This window comes from Trachypithecus francoisi, unplaced genomic scaffold (assembly GCF_009764315.1).
Source record: "Trachypithecus francoisi isolate TF-2019V2 unplaced genomic scaffold, Tfra_2.0 Lachesis_group14, whole genome shotgun sequence".
Taxonomy (NCBI): Eukaryota; Metazoa; Chordata; class Mammalia; order Primates; family Cercopithecidae; genus Trachypithecus; species Trachypithecus francoisi.
In genome coordinates, this window is record NW_022681459.1 from 27,099,696 (window position 1) to 27,123,793 (window position 24,098).

Here is a 24,098-nt window from a genome sequence, read left to right on the forward strand (position 1 = left end):
GTGAAGTTATAAATTATTCTAAATGAGGCCGGGCGCGGTGGCTCAAGCCTGTAATCCCAGCACTTTGGGAGGCCGAGACGGGCGGATCACGAGGTCAGGAGATCGAGACCATCCTGGCTAACACGGTGAAACCCCGTCTCTACTAAAAATACAAAAAAACTAGCCGGCGAGGTGGCGGGCGCCTGTAGTCCCAGCTACTCGGAGGCTGAGGCAGGAGAATGGCGTGAACCCGGGAGGCGGAGCTTGCAGTGAGCCGAGATTGCGCCACTGCACTCCAGCCTGGGCGACAGAGCGAGACTCCGCCTCAAAAAAAAAAATAAAAATAAAAAAATAAAAAATAAAAATTATTCTAAATGAATTGCTCTTAAAGATCTTCTTCAAGATCTTGGACGTGTAGTAGCTTTAGCTTGAACCAGGAACATGTGGATCTTTTTAGCCTTTGGAATCCTGCCCCAAGCAGGAGATATTCCAGGTTTCAAATGTTTCAGGTTCTGCTTGTCAATTACTTTTACGGAAATAGTATTTCTTGTGCGCTTGAAAACATTTTTGCTCTTTTAAGTAGGTGAAACACTCGGAATCTTATTTATAGAATTAATTTACACAGCAGGCAGTTTTTCAGAAGCAAAATCCAACCTAAATTTCAGGCTGGGCCAAATGATAAGATGGTTTAAATTTGTAGGTTTCATATTAGTTAGGTACAGCTGGGATTACAAAAGTACAGAAAAATGCTACTATTTCTCCTTGGAAAAGAATGCTGTCAGTAGACGGAGTGGGCAGAATTGTCCTTAGAGAGTAGATCTCCCTCTCAAGCTAGATCTGTTCTCCCCTCCATATGAGGCAGGGAAGAGTAGGCTTTGCAGCCCTGGGCGTGTCTCCAGGATATCCTTAGAGCAACCACAGAACATGCTTCAGACCCGGGGCAGAAGTCCCCTGGTCACCCAAGAAAGCACTCTAGCAGCCAATCTAGAATATAGCTCGGGGGAGATGCAGACCCGGAAAAGGAGAAACCAGAATCCCAGGGAGGCCTATCTGGAGGAGCAGACTGACAGGGGCTTCGGCCTGTTGAAAGGCACAGCTAAGCTGTGGCAACTGCAGAGACTAGTAGGTTGCTAGAATTAAGAAATAAAGGCCCTGTGCAGTGGCTCCCAGCACTTTGGGAGGCCGAGGTGAGTGGATCACCTGAAGTCAGGAGTTTGAGGCCAGCCCGGCCAACGTGGTGAAACTCCATCTCTACTAAAAAAAACACAAAAATTATCTGGGCGTGGTGGCGGGCACCTGTAATCCCAGCTACTTGGGAGGCTGAGGCATGAGAATCACTTGAACCCAGGAGGCGGAGATTGAGGTGAGCAGAGATGGTGCCCCTGCACTCCAGCCTGGGCAACAGAGTGAGACTCTGCCTCAATAAAAAGTGCCCCCTAATCACTTCTACCCGTTGGACTTCCCCAACCAAAACTACAGAGCAATGGTTAGGTGGAACAGGGGAAGAGTGGAGAGTGAATCTGAGAAGCAAGAAATGCATCGTTCCACTGTATCAAGTGACTTTTTCCAGTTCTTGCCAATGCACTTCCCTCCCTGGCCTTTGGGCCAGGTCACCCCGTTCCCCTCTCTGTCCCTAAGCTAGTAAAAACATCTAGCTTATTATACGATAAGTGATTGCAGCTTCCCAAAGACAAAGTAGAAATGATTTTTGTATGCGAATTCTGGATTGGTTTCAGAAAACAAAAGCAAGAAAAGTGGTTTATTGAAACCATGCTTTCATGTTAACTGTGTAGTGTAATTGGCTGGCTTAGTATTTCTAAAGGAAGGAAAACTGTCAGATCTCTCTTTTCTTTAAGGATGACATATTTGACATTCCTGGAGTGATGAGGCTGTCCTTGTGAAGATTAATGTGTGTTCTTCACAGTTGGTGTAAGCCCCTCATCCCTCCTCAGGTGTCATTAAGGGTACAAGGAGGTGGCCAAAGAGGAGATACAAGAGGAAGGTGGCTGGAAAGGGGGTGAGGGTGAATACAGAGCTGTGCACACCTCCACCCAGTCGGAAGGGAAGGCCCCGCTGGATGGCAGGCCAACTGGGAAATGGGGAGGGGACTGGGCAGGCACGGTTCTCACCAGTAAGCTGGGGTTTGTCAGAGCAGGAGGGAGGAGGAGAGTAGCTTCCAGCCACACACCCACAGACTGTGGGCTTCGAGAAAGCTGCTTTCTCAGGGGCCTAGTGGGCGCCCCAGGCTCTGCTCCCACTCAGTGGAGTCTCTGGATGACTCCCCAGCTGCCTCCGCCCACAGGAAAGGTGGGGAGGAGGGCAGGAGCACCCGCGGCTCCAGGTGCTCTCTGGGAGGCTGGAGTAGCTGCTGCTGTGCCTGGGGCTGTAGGTGTTGGTCTGGGTTGGGAGACAGCACTGAGGTCTCAGAGGAGAGGCTGAACTTTGCCTCCACCCCCATGCAGAGGCATCAAGGAGCCAGTCTGCTTTCATTTAGGTCCCTCTTGGATTTCTTGGCTTCATCACCTTGAATTAAACTTCAAATTTGTGACTGCAGGATCAGCTGCTTAAAAATATGAGAAATGACCGTCTCCTTATTTAAATTAAACGTATTTCCTTTTAAATTCTCTCTCCTCCCCCGACACAGGGGAATTGCTCTTTTCTGCACCGTGGTGAAGAAATGAGATCAGGGCCCCCTTTAATGTCAAGTACATTCTGGATGTTCAAGAAGGAAGAAGAATAACAAGTGCCGTGAGATCATTGAATTTAAAATGCAGCCATTTATAGACCTCACTATTTCCAGCACTAATTTGAAGGAGCAGATATTACAGTTATTATAATGACAATTTCTTGGGATGTTGTGGCGTATTGATCTGTTCTTTTACTATCGCTTTTTCGCTGGGCAGATCCTGTATCTACTCAGGCTGAGCACACTCTTTTCTTACAGACTGTTGTTCCATGTCGCTGCTCTGTTTTTCTGTCATGTTATTTCCCTCAGTCTCATCGTGAGCAAGAAGCCGAATTATTTGCATATCACTAGGTTTAATTTTAAGATTGTATTTCCTTTGAAGGTTACCCCCTTCTCCTGTTCACTAAGGAGTAGATGCTTCTTATTCACCTGCTGGGATCTCCTTGCGTTCTGGTCATGGTTTTTCTGTTTCAGCTGCTATTTCCTTTGTTCCTCTTGGAATGTGGAATGGTGTAGAACTGTGATCAGTGGAAATACGTATCGATTGGATAGACCCAGATATGGCTGGGGGTGCCGGGAGGAGAAGCTGGGAAGTCAGCGACGTGGCCTCCATCACAATGTTTATGAAAACTCCCTTCAGGAATTTGTGATTATGTGAAGAGGATGCTTGCTGCTGATTTTGTGCTTGGCAAGCAGCTTCTTCAAAATTTCTTTCTTTCTTTCTTTCATTTTTTTTTTTTGAGATGGAGTTTCACTCTTGTTGCCCAGGCTGGAGTGCAATGGTGTGAACTTGGCTCACCGCAACCTCTGCCTTGCGGGTTCAAGCAATTCTCCCGCCTCAGCCTCCCGAGTAGCTGGGATTACAGGCATGTGCCACCACGTCTGGCTAATTTTTGTGTTTTTAGTAGAGATGGGGTTTCTCCATGTTGGTCAGCCTGCTCTCGAACTCCCGATCTCAGGCAATCCACCCTCCTCGGCCTCCCAAGGCTTCTTCAATATTTCTAAGGTGCATTCTTTTCTCTCTACTATTCTACTATCCCAGACCCTGAAAACAATTGGAAATTGAATCGTGCTCTGGCGTTCATTCAGAAAGCAAAGTCTCCTCAGAAGTCAGAGAGCTGCTTTCGTGGCCGGGCACTGATGTGAGCGAAGCAATTCTCACTTCAGACTCCAGTTCCTACCAGTTCACCAAATCCAAATGCAATAGACCTGGCCTGTGTAGGAGGGCAGACCTCGCTTCCCACAGCAGTCATCGTGAACGGGGCTAATCACTGTGGGACAATGATCCTCCTTGCTCCCAACCTTTCTTACACTTCGAGTTTTGCTGTTTCCATGCAAACATAAAGCTTTTGGCAGTTTGGATGGATGTGCACTCAACCAAAATTCAATTTCCCACCAGTCCATTAAAAAAAAAGTGTTTTTATAGTGAGCTTTGAAAATGGGCCAGGCAATGAGAATTGGTCCATGCAGATATTTGCTTGTAGATTATAATGCATTTGCTGGTTGGGGAAAGGGCTTTGAAGGTTCCTCCCAGGTAGCTCTGAGCTCAATAATTGTTTCCCATAGAACTTTCAGAAGGAGATAGAGCAATGTTTAGCATCCAGTTTTGACTGAGGTTTTCCATGGATTAGCTGACACCAGGCTGCCTCCGTGCCAGCAGGAGTTGGGCATTTTTGCTGACTGTTTTTAGGGTCTTCCTCGCCCGTTAGCCATTTCCCTGGTTGCTGTGCCCCTCAGCTGCTTGGCCTGAAGTCCTGCCAAGAAACCTCATCTGACTCTTGGTTTGCTTACGAAGGGTGGAGCTTGGGTGCATTCCCAAGTTTGTTCTGTTCCTGCCTTTCTGGGCTTTACTCATTTGTTCCTGGTTCACCTGCAGTGAATCATTTTATCTCTTTGGGTTGCAATATTGTATGATGACATTGTCTTTGGGCTCTTGTTAAATTCTGACTCTTTATGATTCTGTGGCTGTCTCTTTCCTAGGACAGTGTAGGACATTTGACTTCTTTTGATTTTATTTTCTGTAAGCATCAAGGGGATATCGCCTATGAGTCCACAGGAGAAATACGATGATTTTTCTTGGTGGAGGAAGAGGAGGGGAAAGTAAAGGCAATGGTTGGAATCTGAATGGGATGGTCACTGGCTGTGAACACAGGATAACAAGTAGTTATTTTTGTTGAAATAACTATTTCAACAAAATGGGTGAAAATGGGAAATTATAACCTTTCCTCTAGAAAAACTGCATTTCCAATATCTGACAGTAAAACAGGGAAACAGGGTTTATTTTCCTGGACCTTTCTGTAGTGTGAGTCCAGTTTTGCAAGGAGGCTGGCGCCCCAGTGACTGACCCCGAGGTGAGCACAGGTGTAGACAACAGTGGTCCACTCGACACAGAAACACAAAAGAAGTGGGTGCCTCTCTCTGGGGCAATTGGCATACATGAAATTAAAGTGTGACTGCGATCTTTCAGGCAGAAGGTAGCCAACATTCTTTAGAAACTTTATCGCCTTTTCACCTGTGGGCCTCGTCAGTGTCACCTGGTACCAACCAAACACTACGGGAAACCTCTGCCAGAGGTTGCCGGAATAGGTGCTCCCCAGCCCCGTGGCAATGGAATACTGAGTTATAGCGGTTTCTTGAAAAATCCTCACTTGTCTTTTCTATAAATCTAGCCTATTGTCACCTTAAATGATGGCTATGTGTGGAAGAGTTGAACTGTAATTTTGAAATTATAATCCAGACTTGTTTGTAGAAGAAGGAGATAGGGTTTCAGAAGGCAAGATGAGCTACCTGCAGATAAAATGTTCACTTTTATTCTATTCACACATCTCACAGTTGAACTAAACTATAAAATGTTGCCAATTACCTATCTGGGCTAGAAACGGCCTATTAGGTCACCCCGGCCGTTCACAGCTGGTGAAATATAACTCCCTGTTGTGTATTTCCTCAGTTCAGCTTAAAATGACTTTAGCAAAAGGTCAGATGCTACTGTTCCTGGGAGATGTTTTCAATCTCTAATAGTCTGATGTTAGACATTTTTTTTTCTAACATTCTATCTAAATTTGTTTCCCCCATCAGTTTCTTGACATCAGCCTCTGTTAATGCTCCCTTGAGCCATGGCAGCCCAAAATGGGTATTTTATCACTGATGAGATTTTTGGTTTAGACGGAAATGCTTCTACTGCCTCTGCTGATAATTAGAATGTGTCAAGGAATGATATTTCATTGTTGGTGTTTGGAAGAGTTTGTTTTCTTTTTTAAACAATTTCCAAACTGATTAATTTTTGACCCTGTTGCCTTGATCCCAGAAAATTTCTTTCTGTCTTTGAAATTTCTTGAAAGGAATAAGAGTAATCCACTTTATTTTTGGTTTGTAAAAGCTTTTTGGATGGAGATGCTCCGATGGCACCCACAAATGGCAGGAGCCTCGCTCTCCTGCCAAGATACCACATAAAACAGGCCCTGGTTAAATGGTCACATGTCAACAGGCCCCATCTGAATTCTGCCTAGGTGTTCATCTACCTGAACCAATATACAAAAAGTCTGGCACTTCAGAACTTTTCACAACCCGGGAAGTACTTCCCAATGCCATTTTTCGGGGTGATTAGGTGTCAGAGCATTATTATGTTAATTAATTACTTAATTTTTTTAGAGACAAGGCCTTGCTCTGTCTCCCAGGCTGGAGTGCGGTAGTGAGATCTTAGCTCACTATAACCTTGAACTCCCAGCTCAAGCAATCCTCCCGCTTCAGCCTCCAGAATAGCTGGGACTACAGGTGTGGGCCCCCCTCTGGGTAACTTATTTTTTGAAGAGATGAGGTCTCACTATGTTGCGCAGGCTAGTCTCAGACTCCTGGCCTCAAGTGATCCTCTCACCTAGGCCTCCCAAAGGAGGACATTATTACTTGTTGCTTAAAACTAACACCAAAACTCTACTATAGTTAATCTTTTTGAGTCCAGGTTACTATATGTAGTTCAGCTACTTAGTCTAGAATGCCCCATAACTTTACTTCTGGGGTATTTAATTTTATTATCTTTTTATAAATATGAGAACCCATCTTTCTGATAAGTAGAAAAAGGTACAAAGCTTAAAATGACCCATTTTTAAAAAGCTATTTCCAAGAAATCAGCAAGTGCCTGGCTATGAGCTCTTAAGATAGTGCTATTTTTAAAAAAAGCAAATAGAAGTGCTATGTCTTCTTTCCAAACCTACCAAGAGAAGGGATGTCAGGGACTGTGGCTGTGGATTAGGAAACCAGAGATTGTGAAGTTTAATTGTCACATGGCCGGCCGTCCCTAGAAATCAGCACCCATCTTTGTTCAGATATAAAATACTCATTTACAAATCTGGGCACACACCTCTAGGCAAAAGCTCTCTTTGTCCTTATGACAACGTTCTGACGTCGGATGCCTAGTCATGTTCAGCATGTTTGAAGGGTATTTTAAAACATGGGACATCAGAGTCATATACAGTGGTGTCTATTTCTGCTCTGCCGTTTTCTTACCATGTATGAAAATGTATAGCATGAAACAAAACACAGGACCCACGACTGAATGGAGATTCCAGGTTGGTGGTAGCCTCGGGCTTGAGATTTTGAGCAGTGATGGGCGTGCATCAGCTCAGCTGCGTGGTTGGACCTGGGATGGACTTGGCTCTGGTTTGCTTCACAGACCCCCTTTGGAGGTGCCAGTCAGAGAGTTTTACCCCACGTGAAATTCCAAACACAACAGACCCATCTACTGAATAGTGTTGTGCATTTAAAAAAGCTTGTATATGCAAAGAAAAACACCTGTTTGCAGGGATTAGACGCTCAGGGTGAAGAACCAGGATGGGAAGTGCTCTGTGAGATAGCATAGCCCAGCAGTTGAGTTGACAGGCAAGGCCAAGAAGGACGCAGAAACGTGGGTCACGAAGGATGCCAGATGCACCCACACATTGTGGGAGAAAGGCATTTAAATCAGACAGCACCAAAGAGAAGAAAGAGTATTCTTATTCTTTAAGAGTATTCTTATTCTTTATTTAAATCAAACAGCACCAAAGAGAATAAAGAGTATTTGTAAGGAGAAAAGGCCCAGAGTACCCACTTTTGAAAGCAGCTTTGATCCCTTTCTGATGTTCATGTGATGATTTTTCAACCCGTGCTGCTCTTTGCTTTCCCCACCGTTCTTGAAACTCTCAGGGGCTCTTACCAGCCTTTCTCTTCCTTCTTCACCAAGTCCTGGAACACACTCCGTTTGCCTTGGCTTTCACCTTTCCTTTTTAAAGTCAAAATCTTTGGCCAGGCGTGGTAGCTCACGTCTGTAATCCCAGCACTTTGGGAGGCTAAGCGGGTGGATCACCTGAGGTCAGGAGTTCGAGATCAGCCTGGCCAACACGGTGAAACTCCATCTTTACTAAAAACATACACACACAAAATTAGCTGTGTGTGGTTGCATGCGCCTGTAATCTCAGCTACTCAGGAGGCTGAGGCAGGAGAATCGCTTGAATCCAGGAGGCAGAGGTTGCAGTGAGCAGAAATCGTGCCACCGCACTCCAGCCTAGGTGACAGAGCTGTCTTAAAAAAAAAAAAAAGAAAAAGTAAAATTCTTTGTAGAATTATGGGGCGAGGAGTATTAGAAGAAACTCAGTGGGTTCAAGTGAGGTTCTTATATTAATTAGGCTAATTGGTGTTCTTTTGAGACTACTTAAAAATGTCCTGTAATTATGATTGCATTTGACTTTTCTTTCTATTTAAAAACGGGGGAACTGTGTGAAATTCTCTACGGTGGTGAAATTTTTAGAGTGTGATGCTTTAAATCTGGTATGTGAAATGTTAGAAGCTGGGGCACATGTGAGTCCTAGAAGGTAGTGAGCACCCTCAGGAGAGTCAGCTGATACCTGGTAAAACCAGGGAATATAAAAGAAAAAGGAAAACTCCAATTATTCCAAAGCTGTGAAAGGAAGAAACAAATGGACCCAGTGCAGAATGAAGGGCGTGGCCTGAAACCTGACTAGGGAGGTCACCTTCCCTGGAGCAGGACCTGCTCACATCAACTTCCTGTTTTACAGGTACTTGAAAAACTATGCAGTTTCAGCAACTGCAAAGGGAAGGGTGTGGAGGGAGAAGCAAATGTCCCACAAGGAGAAAAAAAATAACACGAAGCAGGGAAGCCTCAGAAGGAATGTTGCCAAAGGTTATTGCATATAAAGGAAGAATTTCTGCCAAAAAAAAAAAAAAAAAGTCTCTGGGGTTTTTAAAGCATTAAATGCTATGAAGAAATGACCACCCATTTCAGAAACTGAATGAATGCATGTAAGCAAAAGACAAAATCTGCAGTTCAGGGAAGGAAATGAACCCATCCAATGCACAGTAAAATATATGTGAACTTCTATTATTAACTTGAAATAAAATGTTTCCTGATGAATTATACACTGATTATCACATATGTGTAGAAGATGAGGTTCATGTAAAAGAAGCTGAAACCCCAAGATAAAAACTGCTTACACAGGACAGAAGGTTATTTCTCTCTCATATAGAAGGAGTCTGGAGGTAGATGGTCAAGGGCAGTCTGTGTAGTTTCAAGGAGCATCAAGCATCTGTTACTGTTTGGCCATATTTGGCGTAAGACTTCTAACTTATGGTTGAATATGGCTGCGTGAGCACCAGCCGTTGCACCTACCTTTCAGCCAATAGAAAACAGATATGAACAGAGGGGAAAAAATGGGCAAGGGGTGTCTGTCAATTTTATTGTAAGATTTCTTTTTTCCACTTAGGTCATATTGATCAAATCCTAGTTGCAGGGCCACATCCGACGGTAAGGAGGCTGGAAACTGTTTTCTGGATAACGACGTGCTCAGCCCCAGATCAGGGGTTTTATAACTAAGAAAAAGGGGATAAACAAAGGCAATGAACAGACTCAGCCACAACCCCTTTCTGCTCCTGGAGTTTATTGGGTACTTACAAGCTGGTTAGCTTGCACAGAGGGGTTATCTGAATTGTCTGATGACTAATTTGTCCTCTGTCCCTCCAATCAGCCTAAAGAGATTTTTTTTTCTTTTTTTCAAGTTTTCCTAGTCAGAGTGTGAAAAAAGGCAAACTGTGGCTTTTCTGTGGTTTGCTGTTAGGGCAGCTAGCTGCTGATTCTGGGAAGGAATTTCAATTCTTCCCGTGTGCTCAGAGAGGAAGAAAGCATTTGGTATGTTATTCCCACTCCTGAAAGAGTTCTCATTTACCTACTTTCCTTCAAGTTATTCTCGAGTAAATATTAAAGTATTTTCTATGTAAATAAACTAAAATCTTGCAATCTGATCTCTAAAAGCACAAGATTAGCTCTTTTCTTTATATAATTTTCTCTCCTCCCCTGGCCCCAGTGTAACTGGTTATGGCTATAAGAGGTGGTGGTGCAGACAACAGAACCTACTCTCGTCGGATTTGGAAGAAAGGGCTTTTATTACAGGACATTTAATAATTTCTGGCTTGGTAAATTTTCCTCCATCCCTTTGTTTTGAATCTATGTATGTCTTAGTTCAACCATTGCTCAACAATTGTGGAAGACAGTGTGGCGATTCCTCAAAGATCTAGAAGCAGAAATACCATTTGACCCAGCAATTCCATTATTGAGTATATACCCAAAGGGATATAAATCATTCTGTTATAAAGACACAAGCATGTGTACATTCATTGCAGCACTATTCACAATAGCAGAGACATGGAATCAACCTAAATGCCCATCAAGAATAGACTAGATAAAGATGTGGTATGTATACGCCATGGAATACTATGCAGCTCTAAAAAAGGAATGAGATCATGTCCTTTGCAGGTTCATGAATGGAGCTGGAAGCCATTATCCTCAGCAAACACAGGAACAGAAAATGAAACACCACGTATTCTCACTTATAAGTGGGAGCTGAATGATGAGAACACATGAATGCATGGGGGAGAACAACACACACTGGGACTTACTGGGAGGGAAGCATCAGGAAGAATAGCTAATGGATGCTGGGCTTTAATACCTAGGTGATGGGTTGATCTGTGAAGCAAATCGCCATGGCACACGTTTACCTATGTAAGAAACCTGTACATCCTGCACATGTACCCTGGAACTTAAAATGAAAGTTAAAGAAAAAAAAATTTCTGGGAGGCAGAGAACTCAGCCTAGATGGTGTCCAGCCAGAAACAATTCATATGGAAGATATTTAGCTACACCACCAATCTTTCTAGCAGACGTTCGACTGCTCCTAATGTTGCCTGGCATGTGCCACCAGACAAAGGACCCTGGGATGTCCTCACAGCTGCCCAAGATAAACCCAGTGCCTCCGCCTCAGGGTTTGCCAGAAGTCGGCATCTTCCTGTGGTTGACTGCCCCCTGGTGCTCACTTCTGCCTCTCAGATCCTTCTAGTGCACCTGCCTGGCCAACCCTAACCTGCGCAGCAAACTTCCACCCCGAGACATCTGGGAATGATTTCCTCTAGTTTCTCAGCCTAGTGGTAGATGGAGAAGCTGGAAGGAGGGTGTATTGGGAAGCCTGGCTGTCAGCTGCCATCTTGGGCAATGCACCCCTGCATTGGGATGGCCCTCTACTCCTTACAAACTGTGTCCCTGCACATGCTTTCCAGAGAAAAACTAGCCTGGGCAAGGATTTGAACCTCAGGAAGGCAAATCTGACCACAGTCAAGAGTCATGACTTGAATTCAAGCTACCCCTAGTCAAGCTGTTTCTCATCATACCTCACCGATTGTCTTAATTTTTTTCTTGAAAATGTAGGCATTTGGCTAGTGGTTCTGGGTGGAATTGTACTCCCTCCCTATCAAATTCAAGTGTCGAAGCCCTAATCTCCATGACCTCAGAATGTGACCTTATTTGGAGATAGGGTCTTTACAGAGGTAATTCAGTTGAAATGAGATCCTCAGGCTGGGCCCTCATCCAGTCTGGCTGCTGTCCCTATAAGAAGAAGAGATGAGGACACAGACACTCACAAAGGGATCCTCCTGTGAAGACACAGAGGGACGTCATCTGCAAGCCAGGAGAGAGGTCTTAGGAGGAACCTGGTCTGCCAACATCTTAATCTTGGACTCCAGCCTCCTGGATGTGAGAACATAAATTTCTGTTGCTTAAGTGACACCGTGTATGATACTTTGTCGTGACAGCCTAAGCAACTCATACAAGTAGGAATAAATTTTGCCTTTTCAACAGAAAAATTAGTATTTCTTCAGTGGTGATTATACCTTCTTTTTTGTGCTCTTCCTCACTTAATAAATTTGGAGGAAGATCTGATCTCATTAGTCCTCATTCTGTGCAATCGATACTCATGGATCTGTGCTCATTTGATTATCTAGTACCGCAGAGGGCATTTTATATAAGCCAGGGTGCTTCTGGATGGAAGCCCGAGAAACAGAATAATGGGAAATAGATGACTGAGAGGAGCTCACAGTAAACTCTTACTTTGGCTCCCAAGTTAGGCTTTGCATTAATCAGAACTTGATTTGAACAATCGAAGACTGTGGGTTTCAGAATACTTCTATTATAGGACAAAGGAGAATTGTTCGTTCTTGGAAAAAGCTTTAAGTTCGGTCTTGGAAAAAGCTTTAAGTACCAAAGAAGGCACTAACTTGGCAAATGGAAAGCTAGAAGAAATGAGAATTGTGTTTTTATTTGATTTGGGGAATACAATAGATGCAGAAAGTCCCCTTGCCTGGGCCTGTTAATGCCTGAACTTGCTTGTTAATCTCTGCCTCTTAGCACAGACCTGGAAAATTGCAATTCTCCGCATCAGCAGTCCCCGTTCATAAATACGGAGCCAGCAGGCAGGAGTGAGAAGTGGCTCTGGGCTGTGGGGCTGGCTTGTTGGAATCCCACACGCCCCAAGCTGCAGAGGGACTGCAACTGAGGAAGTCAGGCAGAAGGACACAGTGGCTCTCTGCATGCTTTGTTCCCAGCTTTTTAAAGAGCTTATGGTCTTTTGTTAAACTGACATTTCATAAAGTGTGATGCTGTATGCCAGCATTATTAGGTACTACGGATATAAACTGATTGTTACAATTTTTTTTCCTCTGGAGGAATTGACCTTTTCTCTAACACTAGACACCTTATTCTCTGAGTATATCTTGATCCAATGTGAGGTGTAAAGGATAAAATTCCAATCCTTACTTGCTTTGTTACCTGTCTCTTTGGCTTTCTCTGCCTCCAGGGCAAGGGTTTGGGGTCCTTAGGAAGGAATCCCCACTCCTTCTCCTTGGCCAAGTGGCCTTGGTGTGGGGGAGGGGATCCCAGCTAAGAGGGCCTCAGTGGCACAGAACTCTGCATCAGTTAGCTTAATTATATCAAGGGCAACACAGCTGACAGATATTAATTCTTCCAAAGTTAATATCATACTTTGAAAGAAGATAGGACATTCTAAGAACCTTGGCATTAAAATACCCCAATTGCAAGGCATACTTAAGTTAAATGACTTATTTCTTTATAGCGTGCTAAAATTTAGGTCCTTTATAGGATGCTATGTGCTGCGACTCCTAATGAAGGCAGACTCCTACTCGGGACTATTACATCCCAATTTACTGCTTGGGCACAAATTTCTGATCTACAGGATTAGGCATTAAGAGGCCATTCATTTCTATCAAATCAATCTTAAAATATGAAGAGTGATAAGTATGTAAATTAAAGCATTTACCTGTTTGTGTGGTGTGTATGAGTGTGTGTGTGGTGTGATGTGTGTGGTCTAATGTGTGTATGTGTGTGGTGTGTGATGTGTGTAATGTGTATTTGTGTATGTGTGGTATGTGTATGTGTAATGTGATGTATTTGTGTGTGGTATGTTTGTGTGTTTTGTGTGTGTAGTGTGGTGTGTTTGTGTGTGGTGTGTGATGTGTGTGGTCTAATGTGTGTATGTGTGTGGTGTGTTTGTGTGTGGTGTGTATGAATGTGTGTGTTGAGGGTTGTGTTTGTGTAGAAGTGTGTGTGGTGAGGTGTGTTTGTATATGAGTGCGTGCATGTGGAGTGAGGTGTGTGTGTGGTGTGTGTGTAGGTATGTGTGGTGTGTGTGTAGGGTGTGTTTGATGCGTGTCGTGTGTGTGTGTTTGGTCTGTGTGTGGGATGTTTGTGTGTGTGTGGTGTGTGTGGTATAGTGTGTTTGTGTGATGTGGCGTGATGTGTGTGGTGTGTGTTTATGTGTGGTGTGTTTGTGTGTGATACGATCTGTGTGGTTGGTGTGTGTGGTGTGTTTGTGGTGTGTGTTGTGTGTTTGTGTGCTATGTGTTTGGTGTGCTGTGAGTGTGTGGGGTATGGTGTGTGTGTGGTGTGTTTGTGTAGTGTGTATTTGATGTGTGATGTGTGTGGTGTGTGTGCAGTGTGTGGTGTGTTTGTGTATGTGGTATGATATGTGGTGTTTGTGTGGTGTGTTTGTGTGAGTGTGTGTGGTGTGTGACTGTGTCATGGGTGTGGATGTGTGGGTCTGTGGTGTGTGTGTGGTGTGTTGTATGTGTGTGTGTCCGTGTGTTAAAAGTAAAAGCTGCTGTCGTGACTTACTGATGGTTCCTCCAATGACCTTACCATGATGACGTGAGAAATGATCTTTCATCTTTGTCAACTGGGAAACAAATAGATTTGAGGGTTTCCTTTCCCAAGCTTAGGGGTTAATATATTTTTGAATTGTGCTGTGTTTCAAACTTTTTATCCTTTCTGGGACTGTTGCAGGATCCATGAATAGCTCTGTCATGCCCTAGGTGAATTTTCATGTTTGTTAATTTCCTAGGAATTTATGTTAATTATTTGAAGCCTGCCACTTAGATTGTGAATGCACAGATGAAGACCATTTTTCTGGAAGTGCTATTTCCCACCATCCGTGAGGAGCCCTGGCTGTCGCCCCCATCTTGGTTGGCGTCACTGTGGGGCTCTGCCCCTCCCAGGATGACTCCTTGGCAGAGGCCCCACCTGACAACCTTACCTCACACTCGCCAGCGGCCTGCTTTGCTCTTTGAGTCTCTGAAATTCTATTACTGATTTGTGCATTTACCTTTCCATTTGTTTTCCTGAGGAAGGAGGGGAGTAGGTTTGTTCTCTGTTCTCTCCCAGCCCCCAGGACAGGGATGGCTCTCTCAGACCACTCGCCGAACGCATGAATTTGCTATAGTTCCCCCAGACTGCCTGGTAAACCAGCAGATTTTGCAAGCTTGTTGACTGTATTATGTGTTTAGACTTGGACCATCCAAGAGATACTTTTCCCCCAGAGCTATATTAACTGGTCCATAAAGAAGTCTGTCAACTTGGTCTACATCTAAGGAGATGAAGTAGCCTAACACCATAGAATGAAAACACGATTTGGAACAAGACCCGGATCCCAAGTCAGGCTTGGCCAGTCTTCACAATGTGATCTTAAACGAGGCCCTCCTAGAATGAGGATGATGAATGTTTCCCTGCAGCTCTCATAAATGACTGCGTAAGTGCAAACTACAGACTACAGAAGCCCAAATTCTCTATGTAAAATAGAGAATCATAAATATAGATTCTTTATAATGTAAAGCTACTTTAAAACCTATGAAGCCCCGCAATTAGGTCAGGTGCTGTTATAGGCTGAATTGTGTCGTCTCCCCACCCAAACTAATATGTGGAAGCTCTAACCTCCAGTACACCAGAGTGTAACTGCATTTGGAGATGGTTAATTGATTAATGTTAAATTAATGTCCTCACGTGGTGAGGACACAGCAAAAAGGTGGCCATCTGCAAGCCATGGAGAGAGGCCTCAGGAGAAACCACACCTACCAACACCTTCATCTCCAACTTCTGGCCTCCAGAACTGTGGGAAAATAAGTTCCTGTTGGTGAAGCCATCTAGTCTCTGGTATTTTGTTATGGCAGCCTGAGCAAACTAATACTCTTCTCGACAAGCATCTGCTGATGGACTATGGGACTGATGTGAGAACCTCTGCTGCAGTACCAAACTCTGTTTTATCAGAATAGATAAATGCAAGTGGAATTCTAGTTTATCAAAGCATTTTTCTGTTCTTTGGATTTTCATGACAATACCAGAGACTTAAAAAAATAGAGACAGGATCTCGTCATGTTGCCCAGGCTGGTCTCAAACTCCTGGGCTCAAGTGACTCTCCTGCCTCAGCTTCCCAAAGTGCTGGGATTACAGGTGTGAGTCACCGTGCCTGGCCCAGAGACTCATAATATTCATTTGGGATTGTCTTCAACTGGTAGTGTAATAGTTCCTAACCTTTATATTTATGATTCTCTATTTTACATTTGCCCATCAAATGATCTGTAAAAGAAAATCTACTTGAATATATGAGGGAGGATCTATTTAATGCTCAATAAGGAGTGGTTTTTATTGCCATTCCATCTTTAAGAAGGGCTACCTGAGCTTTCTCTTATGACATAATAAAACATATAATTGCAGAGGCCTCCTTCTATTCAGTTTCTGTGGGGAAAATACAGTATTTCAGGAAAGTAGCATAAGAAATGTCTATACTAGTGCAAAGTTTAAACTTGAATAGGACTGTTTTGCTTCCTAGTGGAGGTTGTGGCAGAACTGAATCAGGGGACGTTCCAAGCCTCAGGGAGCATCATTTCTTCATTATTCAATGATAATTGGCAGAGCTCTGTGTCAGGTCCTGGTGGTTTAATGAGGTTTCTGCTCAGAGGGAAAAGCCTCATTGCTTGGAGCCATTTTGCAGCTACACTCTTTGTTGAGAAAGGGCAATGTGACAGGTAGACAGGTAAAGGACAGGTAGCTACATAATGTAGCAGTTCATGTAACTGCCCAGCCTGATAGATTTTGATTGTCACTTCCTTTGAGGTGTGATCTTGCAGGTGATGGACTGGGCTGAAGTCTGAAGGGCTTGTGAGAAATAATGGCACTCCAGGTACACAGGATGTTGAATCATGGGGCTGTTTTTTTGAGCTGTAATGATCAATAAGTCGGGTTTCCCCTCGCCTTCTAGTGGAGTTGGAATTGCTGTTCTCTCACATCAAATCTGCTAATTGGTATGAATATCTTCTGGACTATTCTGTAATCAGCTTGAGAATTTCAGAATGTGCAGAGTGGGAAAAGGTCGAATTCCAGGACCTGAGGCAAATACAAGCAATGACAACTGTGAAGCCCTGGACAGCTTACAAGGTATTTTGAAGAAATACTTCTTAAAAGGAAAAGCCGTGGACAAGTCAGATTTAGTGGAGTTAAACAAAAGAATGATTCCAGAATTAGGCATCTCTCTGAACCAGAACAGGTTCTCAGAACTCCAGCCTGCCACGTGGTTAGGCAGCTTTCATGGGCAGAAAGCAGACAGGAGGCACCGAGGCAGTTTAACTGGTTACAGAACAGCATTTTGCCCTGTTGGAGTAAGTTGTCCACCTGTGATTGACTGAAAATGGGCTGCTGTGATTGCTGGAGACCCCACTATTTGTTGACCAGAGCGCACCTGTACAGTACTCCTGAGTTAGGCTTCTAGTTAGTTTTTGTACTAAGTAAGATTGTAGTTTTTATTTGAGGATCGGAGTATGGAGGCATCCTCAGGCCAAATGTGATTTAGTCTAACCTGCTGCTTGCTCAGGCTGAAAAGCCACCATTGAGACTGGGTGTGGCCAAAGTGATGTTCCAATACAGGCGGCAGAATTCTATGTGCAAATGTCAGGAAGAGGCCACCCACTCCAGACCCAAGCCTTCAGACTTCTGTGTGAAGGAGCAAGGGGAAATATGACGGAGATGATTGTACTGCCATCTGGACATGACAATGGCATTCGTTTCGTCTGTACCACTCATTTAGATGCCCTGCTCCCACCTGGACACAGAAGCCCTGCAAAGGCTTCTAGGCCACTAGGAGGGCATGGCGCGTGTCCTTGTAGCTAAGGAGAATGTCCTTCTGCGTTGTCCAAGCTTTACAGTGACTTGACTTGTGAATTGTGGACTGTATTGGTCAGCAGAGGGAGGTCTCTCTTTTGAACAAATTTGTTTTTGAGACAGAGTCTTGCTCTGTTGCCCAGGCTGGAGTGCAGTGGCGTGATCTCGGCTCACTGCAAGCTCCACCGCCTGGGTTCACGCCTTTCTCCTGCTGCAGTCTCCCGAGTAGCTGGGACTACAGGCACCCGCCACCACGCCTGGCTAATTACTTGTATTTTTAGTAGAGACAGGGTTTCACCGTATTAGCCGAGATGATCTTGATCTCCTGATCTTGTGATTCGCCCGCCTTAGCCTTCCAAAGTGCTGGGATTACAGGCGTGAGCCACCGCGCACGGCCAAACAAATTTTAAGGATATTCTTTCTGCCTTGTATTTCTGAGCTAGGGCCATCTTGCAACAAGCCCAGCTAACAGCTGACCACGATGGCCATGTGGGCGGCCATGATGGAAAGTGCCCCCTTCCTCCTTGGGTTAGGGCCTGAGTGATCCATGAATCACACCACTGAGCAGACACAGACACCCTGAGGCTGGAGAGCCACCTTACTGCCCACGTCCCCTTCACTGGCCTTTGCAGCTCTGGCCATGCCATGCCCAGTACAGTGTGGCCTGTTCTTTAAGGTACAATTGAATGTTGATCTGAACATAAACCTAACACTGGGAGCCAGGTAGCACAGGCTTTTGTTTTCTAGATGAGAAAACTGAGCACCAGAGAAGCTAAGAACCTTTTCCAGAGTCACAGAGCAGTCAGAGGCAATTCCCAAATTCAGATTTTCCCCGGACTCCACACCCCTGCTTCTGCAGGGTGCCTCACTCCATGTGGGGAGTATCTAAGTGTGAGGAGAGAGGCAGCCTCTCATCCCCAAGGAGAATGAGGGCTTTGGCTGCTGGGACACGAGGCCTGTGTTTTTTGTTTTTGTTTTTGTTTTTGTTTGAGACAGGTCTCACTCTGTTGCCCAGGCTGGAGTGCAATGGTGCAATCATAGTTCACTGTAGCCTCCACCTCCCAGGCTCTAGTGATCCTCCCACCTCAGTCTTCCGAGTAGCTGGGACTGTGCTCAACCCTGTGTAAAAATTAGCTGCCACCACTTCTGGCTAATTTTTAACTTTTTGTAGAAATGGTGTCTCCATATGGTGCCCAGGCTGATCTCGAACTCTCACCTCAGCCTCCGAATATGCTGGGATTACTGGCATGAGCCACCATACCTGGCCCCAGGTTTTGTTTATTCCCTGGCCAAGCATTGGTGGCAGGCTCTGTTCTAGGCAAGGAGGTGCTTAAAAACCTGCCCGGAGCTTCTCTGGCTTTGCTGGGTCCCCACAGGCTCCTCTGGGGCCACAGGCACTGGCCCAGGGGCATGAGGGCACACCTGTGCCTTCCTCTTTCGCTGTGTGCCATCTGCCCTTAGACGCCTGTGCCCCTCTTCTCTCCATCCCGCCTTGAGCATTTCCCAAGACTTTCTCCCATGAAACAGCAGTGCTTCCTGATGTCATTCTCAGGTGCCAGGTTTTCCATCTTCCTTACGATGCCACCTGTGGGCTGTGCCCCTCTGGCTGGTCAGACAGTGGCTTTACCAGGAGGGCTCCCAGCCACACGCCCTCCTTAGAGGCCCATTGAGACATTCCTCCATGACAATGCTGCAGGGAGTGAGGACAAGGACTCGCCTCACAAACTGAAGTTAAATGGTTACCAAGGAGGGTACCATGCTTGGTTAGTCCTCCAGATAAAAGTACGCATTTGACAGCTGCCTAGCATGTTAATGAATGGACTCACTTGCAATCAACAGTTTTTAATTAACACCTACTGTGTGCTGGGTCCTATGTAAGCTGTTGGAGCAAGGCAGACAAAGTCCCTGGGTTCACAGAGCTCACACTCTAGTGTGGGAGACAGAGGACAAACCAGGGAAGGGAAGAGAGAAGTAAAGTAATGGGTAGCGATTGCATCATAAAGAACTGCAATGCAGGCTTGAGGGTGTGGCGTGCTCCTACGGCGCATATTTGAAGAATGTCCTCTCCTAGGGTCTGCAGTCTCCCCAGCAGGCATGGCCGAGGGCTTCCCTGTGGTGTCAGCAGTAGAAAGGGCCCTCTGTGCTGGCAGTGGGTCCCCACCTCTGCCCGGGAGTGATGGGGCTGGGGAGGCTCCTCACAGGGCCACTGTGCTCCTGTGTTCTTGTCACTATCACTGGGGTCATTCTTGGGGAACCTTGGCAGTCTCCAAGGCCCTGAAGAGTGGTTCTGGGCCTGGCTGTGGTCCTTTCCCTTACTCTCCTCCCCCACCCTCGTGCCTTCTGAATCTGGGGTATTTAGAACTGCACTTTCCTGACTTCCAGGGCCACAGGCCATTTGTATTGAACCCTGTGCCACCGAGTCTAATTGGTTGTCCCTTCTCCACTACAGTCGGGTGCCCCGTTCTCTTCCTTACACACTCGTGGCTGGCTCAGTGGAAGGAGCTCCTGTCACTCCTCTAACAACATCTGACCCACCCCCAGGACTGGCCTATCTGAAGTATACACAGAAAGTAGCGCTTCCTTAAATGTCAGTGGTTTCTTCATGAAACAATGTAATATTTTTCAAAAGAGGAATCAATCGATCACTTTTGGCTGAGATATGAGTTTAAGATGTAAGTGCAAAATTGATTTTTGTGACCTGTCCTCACTGTTTCATTATGTATTTCCTTAATATACATAATTTTCAGTCTTCATTTGTCATTTGTCAAAAAATAATATTGCTGCTTTCTTCCATTATTATAAAAGAGAAAAGATGAATCAGGCCCTTTTAAAACTTCAGATTGCAGCAACATTTTAAATTGGAAAGAGTAACTTCCCCTCCTCCTTGGAATCGGAGTGAATTTTTCCCCTTTGCACTCACTGTACAGTCGATGCAAGGATTCCTCTGGGAGTAGGAAGATTTGGGACTATAAACCATCTTATGAAAAATGACAACTCCTAGTGCTGTAGATACTACCTAACCAAGGATGTTATTGGTCCTAAAGGGTTTATTGCCATTAGCACAAACACTGGAGCCATTTGCATTTTGGGTTTGCTAGACACTTGCTCTCCAGTTCCAGGCTCATGTGATAACATTAATTAACCACTTTTAAAGCATCTACTTGAGCCACAGGAAACTTTTACTTCTCCCAGTGATCCTACCCCTTATGGTTCTCCAAAGAAAGGGCCCTGGCAATGTAGAAGACAATGTGAATAGCTACCTGGAGTGTGAGAAACAGTTCCACTTGTCTCTCAATCATTTGGGCTGTCGTGGATTAAGCGCCCCCCTCCCCTGCCTCTGAAATATTCCAAAAACACTGGTGCAGTCAACATCTCTGCTTTTATGAGCATTGGCAGCAAGTTTGAAATAGAAAACAACAGTTCTCTGATTTGGGTCATGGCTCCATCAGTCCTACAAGGCTTCCAAAGCCAGAGTTGACTTTCCCGCCTGTTAGGTGAGGGTATGATTGAAGGGCTCCAGGTAGAAGCTGCTTAGGTGCTAGGAAAATTGAAAGGAGGCTGCTTACGGATCTGCAGAGGAAATGTTACCCAACCAGATGCATCTGAAATAAGTGCTGATTCTCATCTATCTATTACCTATCTGTATCTATCTATCATCTACTTATGTTTGTATGTATGTATGTATGTAGGTATCATCTACTTATGTATATATGTATGCATGTATCTAAGTATCCATTCACCTATCTATCCATCTATCTATCTATGTTCATCTGTCGGTCTATCTATCATCTTCTATATCTATCTATCTTTCTGTCTATCATCTTCCATATCTGTCTATCATCTACTTTTATATAATATATGTATGTATGTATCTAAGTATCCATCCATCCACCTATTGATCCATCTATCTCCGTCCATCCATCCGTCTGTCTGTCTGTCTATCTATCTATCTATCTATCTCTCATCATCTATCTTCTATCTATCTATATCTATCTATCTATCATCTATCTATCTATCTGTCTGTCTGTCTGTCTATCTATCTATCTATCTATCTATCTATCTATTGCAAGCAGGAGAATAGGCAGGCCTTACCTGAAATCCTCAAGGATCCCCAGCTTCCTCCACCCTCTCTGATAGAGCTGGTGCCTGAGCATTATTATGCAAAGTCCCTATACAAGGTAGTGGATGATGAACTCAGGCTGCCTGGAGACAGTCAGGAACAGAACCCGTGCCCTGCTCCCTGGCTAGGGCTTTTCCTCTGCCTCAGAATGCTCCCCGTTCTCCCATCTCCAAGCTGGTTGTGCTCCTCACAGGGTTGGCCTCCTCTGCTCTAGGTGCAAGCCCAGGGTGGCAGCGAGGTTCTTGGCCCAGGTCCCAGGAGAGGTGAGTTCTATCCCCAGTTCTGGCTTGAGGTCACTCCAAGGCCTCCTTTGTCCTTGGATCTCAATTCTGGCTACACCTGAGAGCCTTTTTAAAAAGTGTAGATGTCTGGCCTCCCCGCAGGGACACGGATTTCTCAACATCAGTGTTGCTCTTAGGAGCACCCTTCCCACTGTGGCTGGGCAAGGAGGAAGCCTGGAGTTTGGAGTGGGACCCTCATGCCTGTATTTAAAAAAGAAAGAAAAGGGAAAAGGATGCCTTGATGAATCTGATGTCTAGTCTTCATTAGACTATGGGCATTTATTATTTTATTTTAGTTTTTTATTTCCATAGGTGTTTGGGGAGCAAGTGGTGTTTGCTTACATGAGTCAGTTTTTCAGTGGTGATTTGTAAGATTTTGAGGCACCCATCACCCAAACAGCATACACTATACACTCTACGGCCATACCACCCTGAACACGCCGGGTCTGATCAGACTAGAGGCCTTTGAAAGACATTTACCTTCCATGACTGAAGAATTTTATTGATTTATTTGTTTTTTCCTTCTTGGCTGCACTGGCCCTGTGCTGTAATAAGGTACACAGCACAGAGGCCCAAGCCTTTGCTCCCTCCTCCACCCCCTGCTTTATATCCTGTCACCGTGCGAATTGGTGAAATCCCTCCACCTTAGCAAGCCATTTGCCAAGCCTACCTCATAGGAACAAGAATGTAAGCTTTGTGAAAGTTCAGTCGAACTATGAAGGTCAAATGGTGTCATCCCAACTTGACGATGATAAAAATGGAAGCCCTGATTGCAACAAGCAAATCTTCCCTGAGAATGACACACAGAATTACACATGGAAACTCAGTGTACGACTTTGCTAACTCAGTCGTTGTGGATATCAGCTACCATTGGACCAATGTCTTAGCAATATTTAAATGGTACCTATGTGAGATAGCAGGTGAAAGTAACAGCACAGCCAATATTAAAACCATATATCAAGATGGCCATTGAGAACAGAAAATCATGTGTGGAAAGTACATGAAGTGTTGAGACTGTGTCCTTGAGTTTTATTGTCCTGCTCAGGTGGTAGATTCTGAGCTCTGTCAAAACACTCCACTGGATTTTACTTTGTAAATGAGCTCTTGTCCTGGGGTGTAAGTCAAGCCCCTGTGTGTGCCCCAAGGTGGACTTCCTGGCTTCACTTATCTAGTGGGGCTGTCTGCTTTCCTATTTTCAGCTCAGTGACTGCCTTCTGTTTGTGTTTGTCTTGCTGCAGATGGACAGAAGAAAGTTCAAGAAGAATTTGACATTGACATGGATGCACCAGAGACAGAACGTGCAGCGGTGGCCATTCAGTCTCAGTTCAGGAAATTCCAGAAGAAGAAGGCTGGGTCTCAGTCCTAGCGGGAGAGCCCCCTCCTATTCCACCTGAAAACACCAAACTCAACCATGACCTGTCAAGAAATTAAAAGAACAACACCCTAGAGAGAAGTCATCCACACACCATCCACACATGCACAGCAAACCTCCAATGCATGTACAGAAACCTGTGATATTTATACCCTTGTAGGAAGGTATAGACAATGGAATTGTGAGTAGCTTAATCTCTATGTTTCTCTCCATTTTCATTCCTCCTGCAACTATTTTCCTTGATGTTGTAATAAAATGAAGTTAAGATGAGTGAATTCAAGCGTCTGCCTTTCTCTCTCTCTTTATTTTACCCGATGTTAGAGATGACTGTGAGCCAGGTGTCTATTTCCTCCTTCTCTTAGGAGTCAGAGACATAACATGTTGTTTTCTGTTAGTTTTTTTTGCTGAGAGTGAGAGATCCATTTTCAGCCATGCCTGCCTCATTCGGAGAGTCCTAAGTGCTGGCTGGCGATGGCAATATATTTTCTTCTTATCATGGGAATAGAGCCCTGCATCCTCCGGTGCCGAAGACTCAGAAGTTTCCCTGGGGAATTATGACTGATCCAGGAGAATAAAATGGGAGAAGGTGATGCGTATGTGTTTGGAGCGTCCCCAGATTTACTCAGCAGACCCATTTCAGATCTCCAAAGGGGACACCCTAGCCTGTTACAGGCCATTCTGTGGCTTACCTGCAGTACTCTGCACCTGTGTGACTCCAGGATACTGGCACCTTCTCCAGACTCCCCAACTTCCTTCATGCTGTGATTTGCCACCCGGTAGGGTTATTTATTACAACCTGTAATTTAGAGAAGCTATCAGGCTTCTCTTCCGCTCCATCTTCTCCCCCTGCA

General features: G+C 44.9%; 1 protein-coding gene across 1 annotated transcript in view; it reads left to right on the forward strand.

Annotated features, from left to right (window-relative positions):
• The window catches only part of PCP4 (Purkinje cell protein 4), a 62,382-nt gene extending 38,855 nt beyond the window's left edge, over window positions 1-23,527 (forward strand). Inside the window, exon 3 of the mRNA XM_033232514.1 lies at window positions 23,114-23,527. Coding sequence (XP_033088405.1) covers window positions 23,114-23,241 — 128 coding nt within the window. The 3' untranslated portion in view covers window positions 23,242-23,527. The remainder of the gene's footprint in view (window positions 1-23,113) is intronic.
• The last annotated feature ends 571 nt before the right edge of the window (window positions 23,528-24,098 follow it).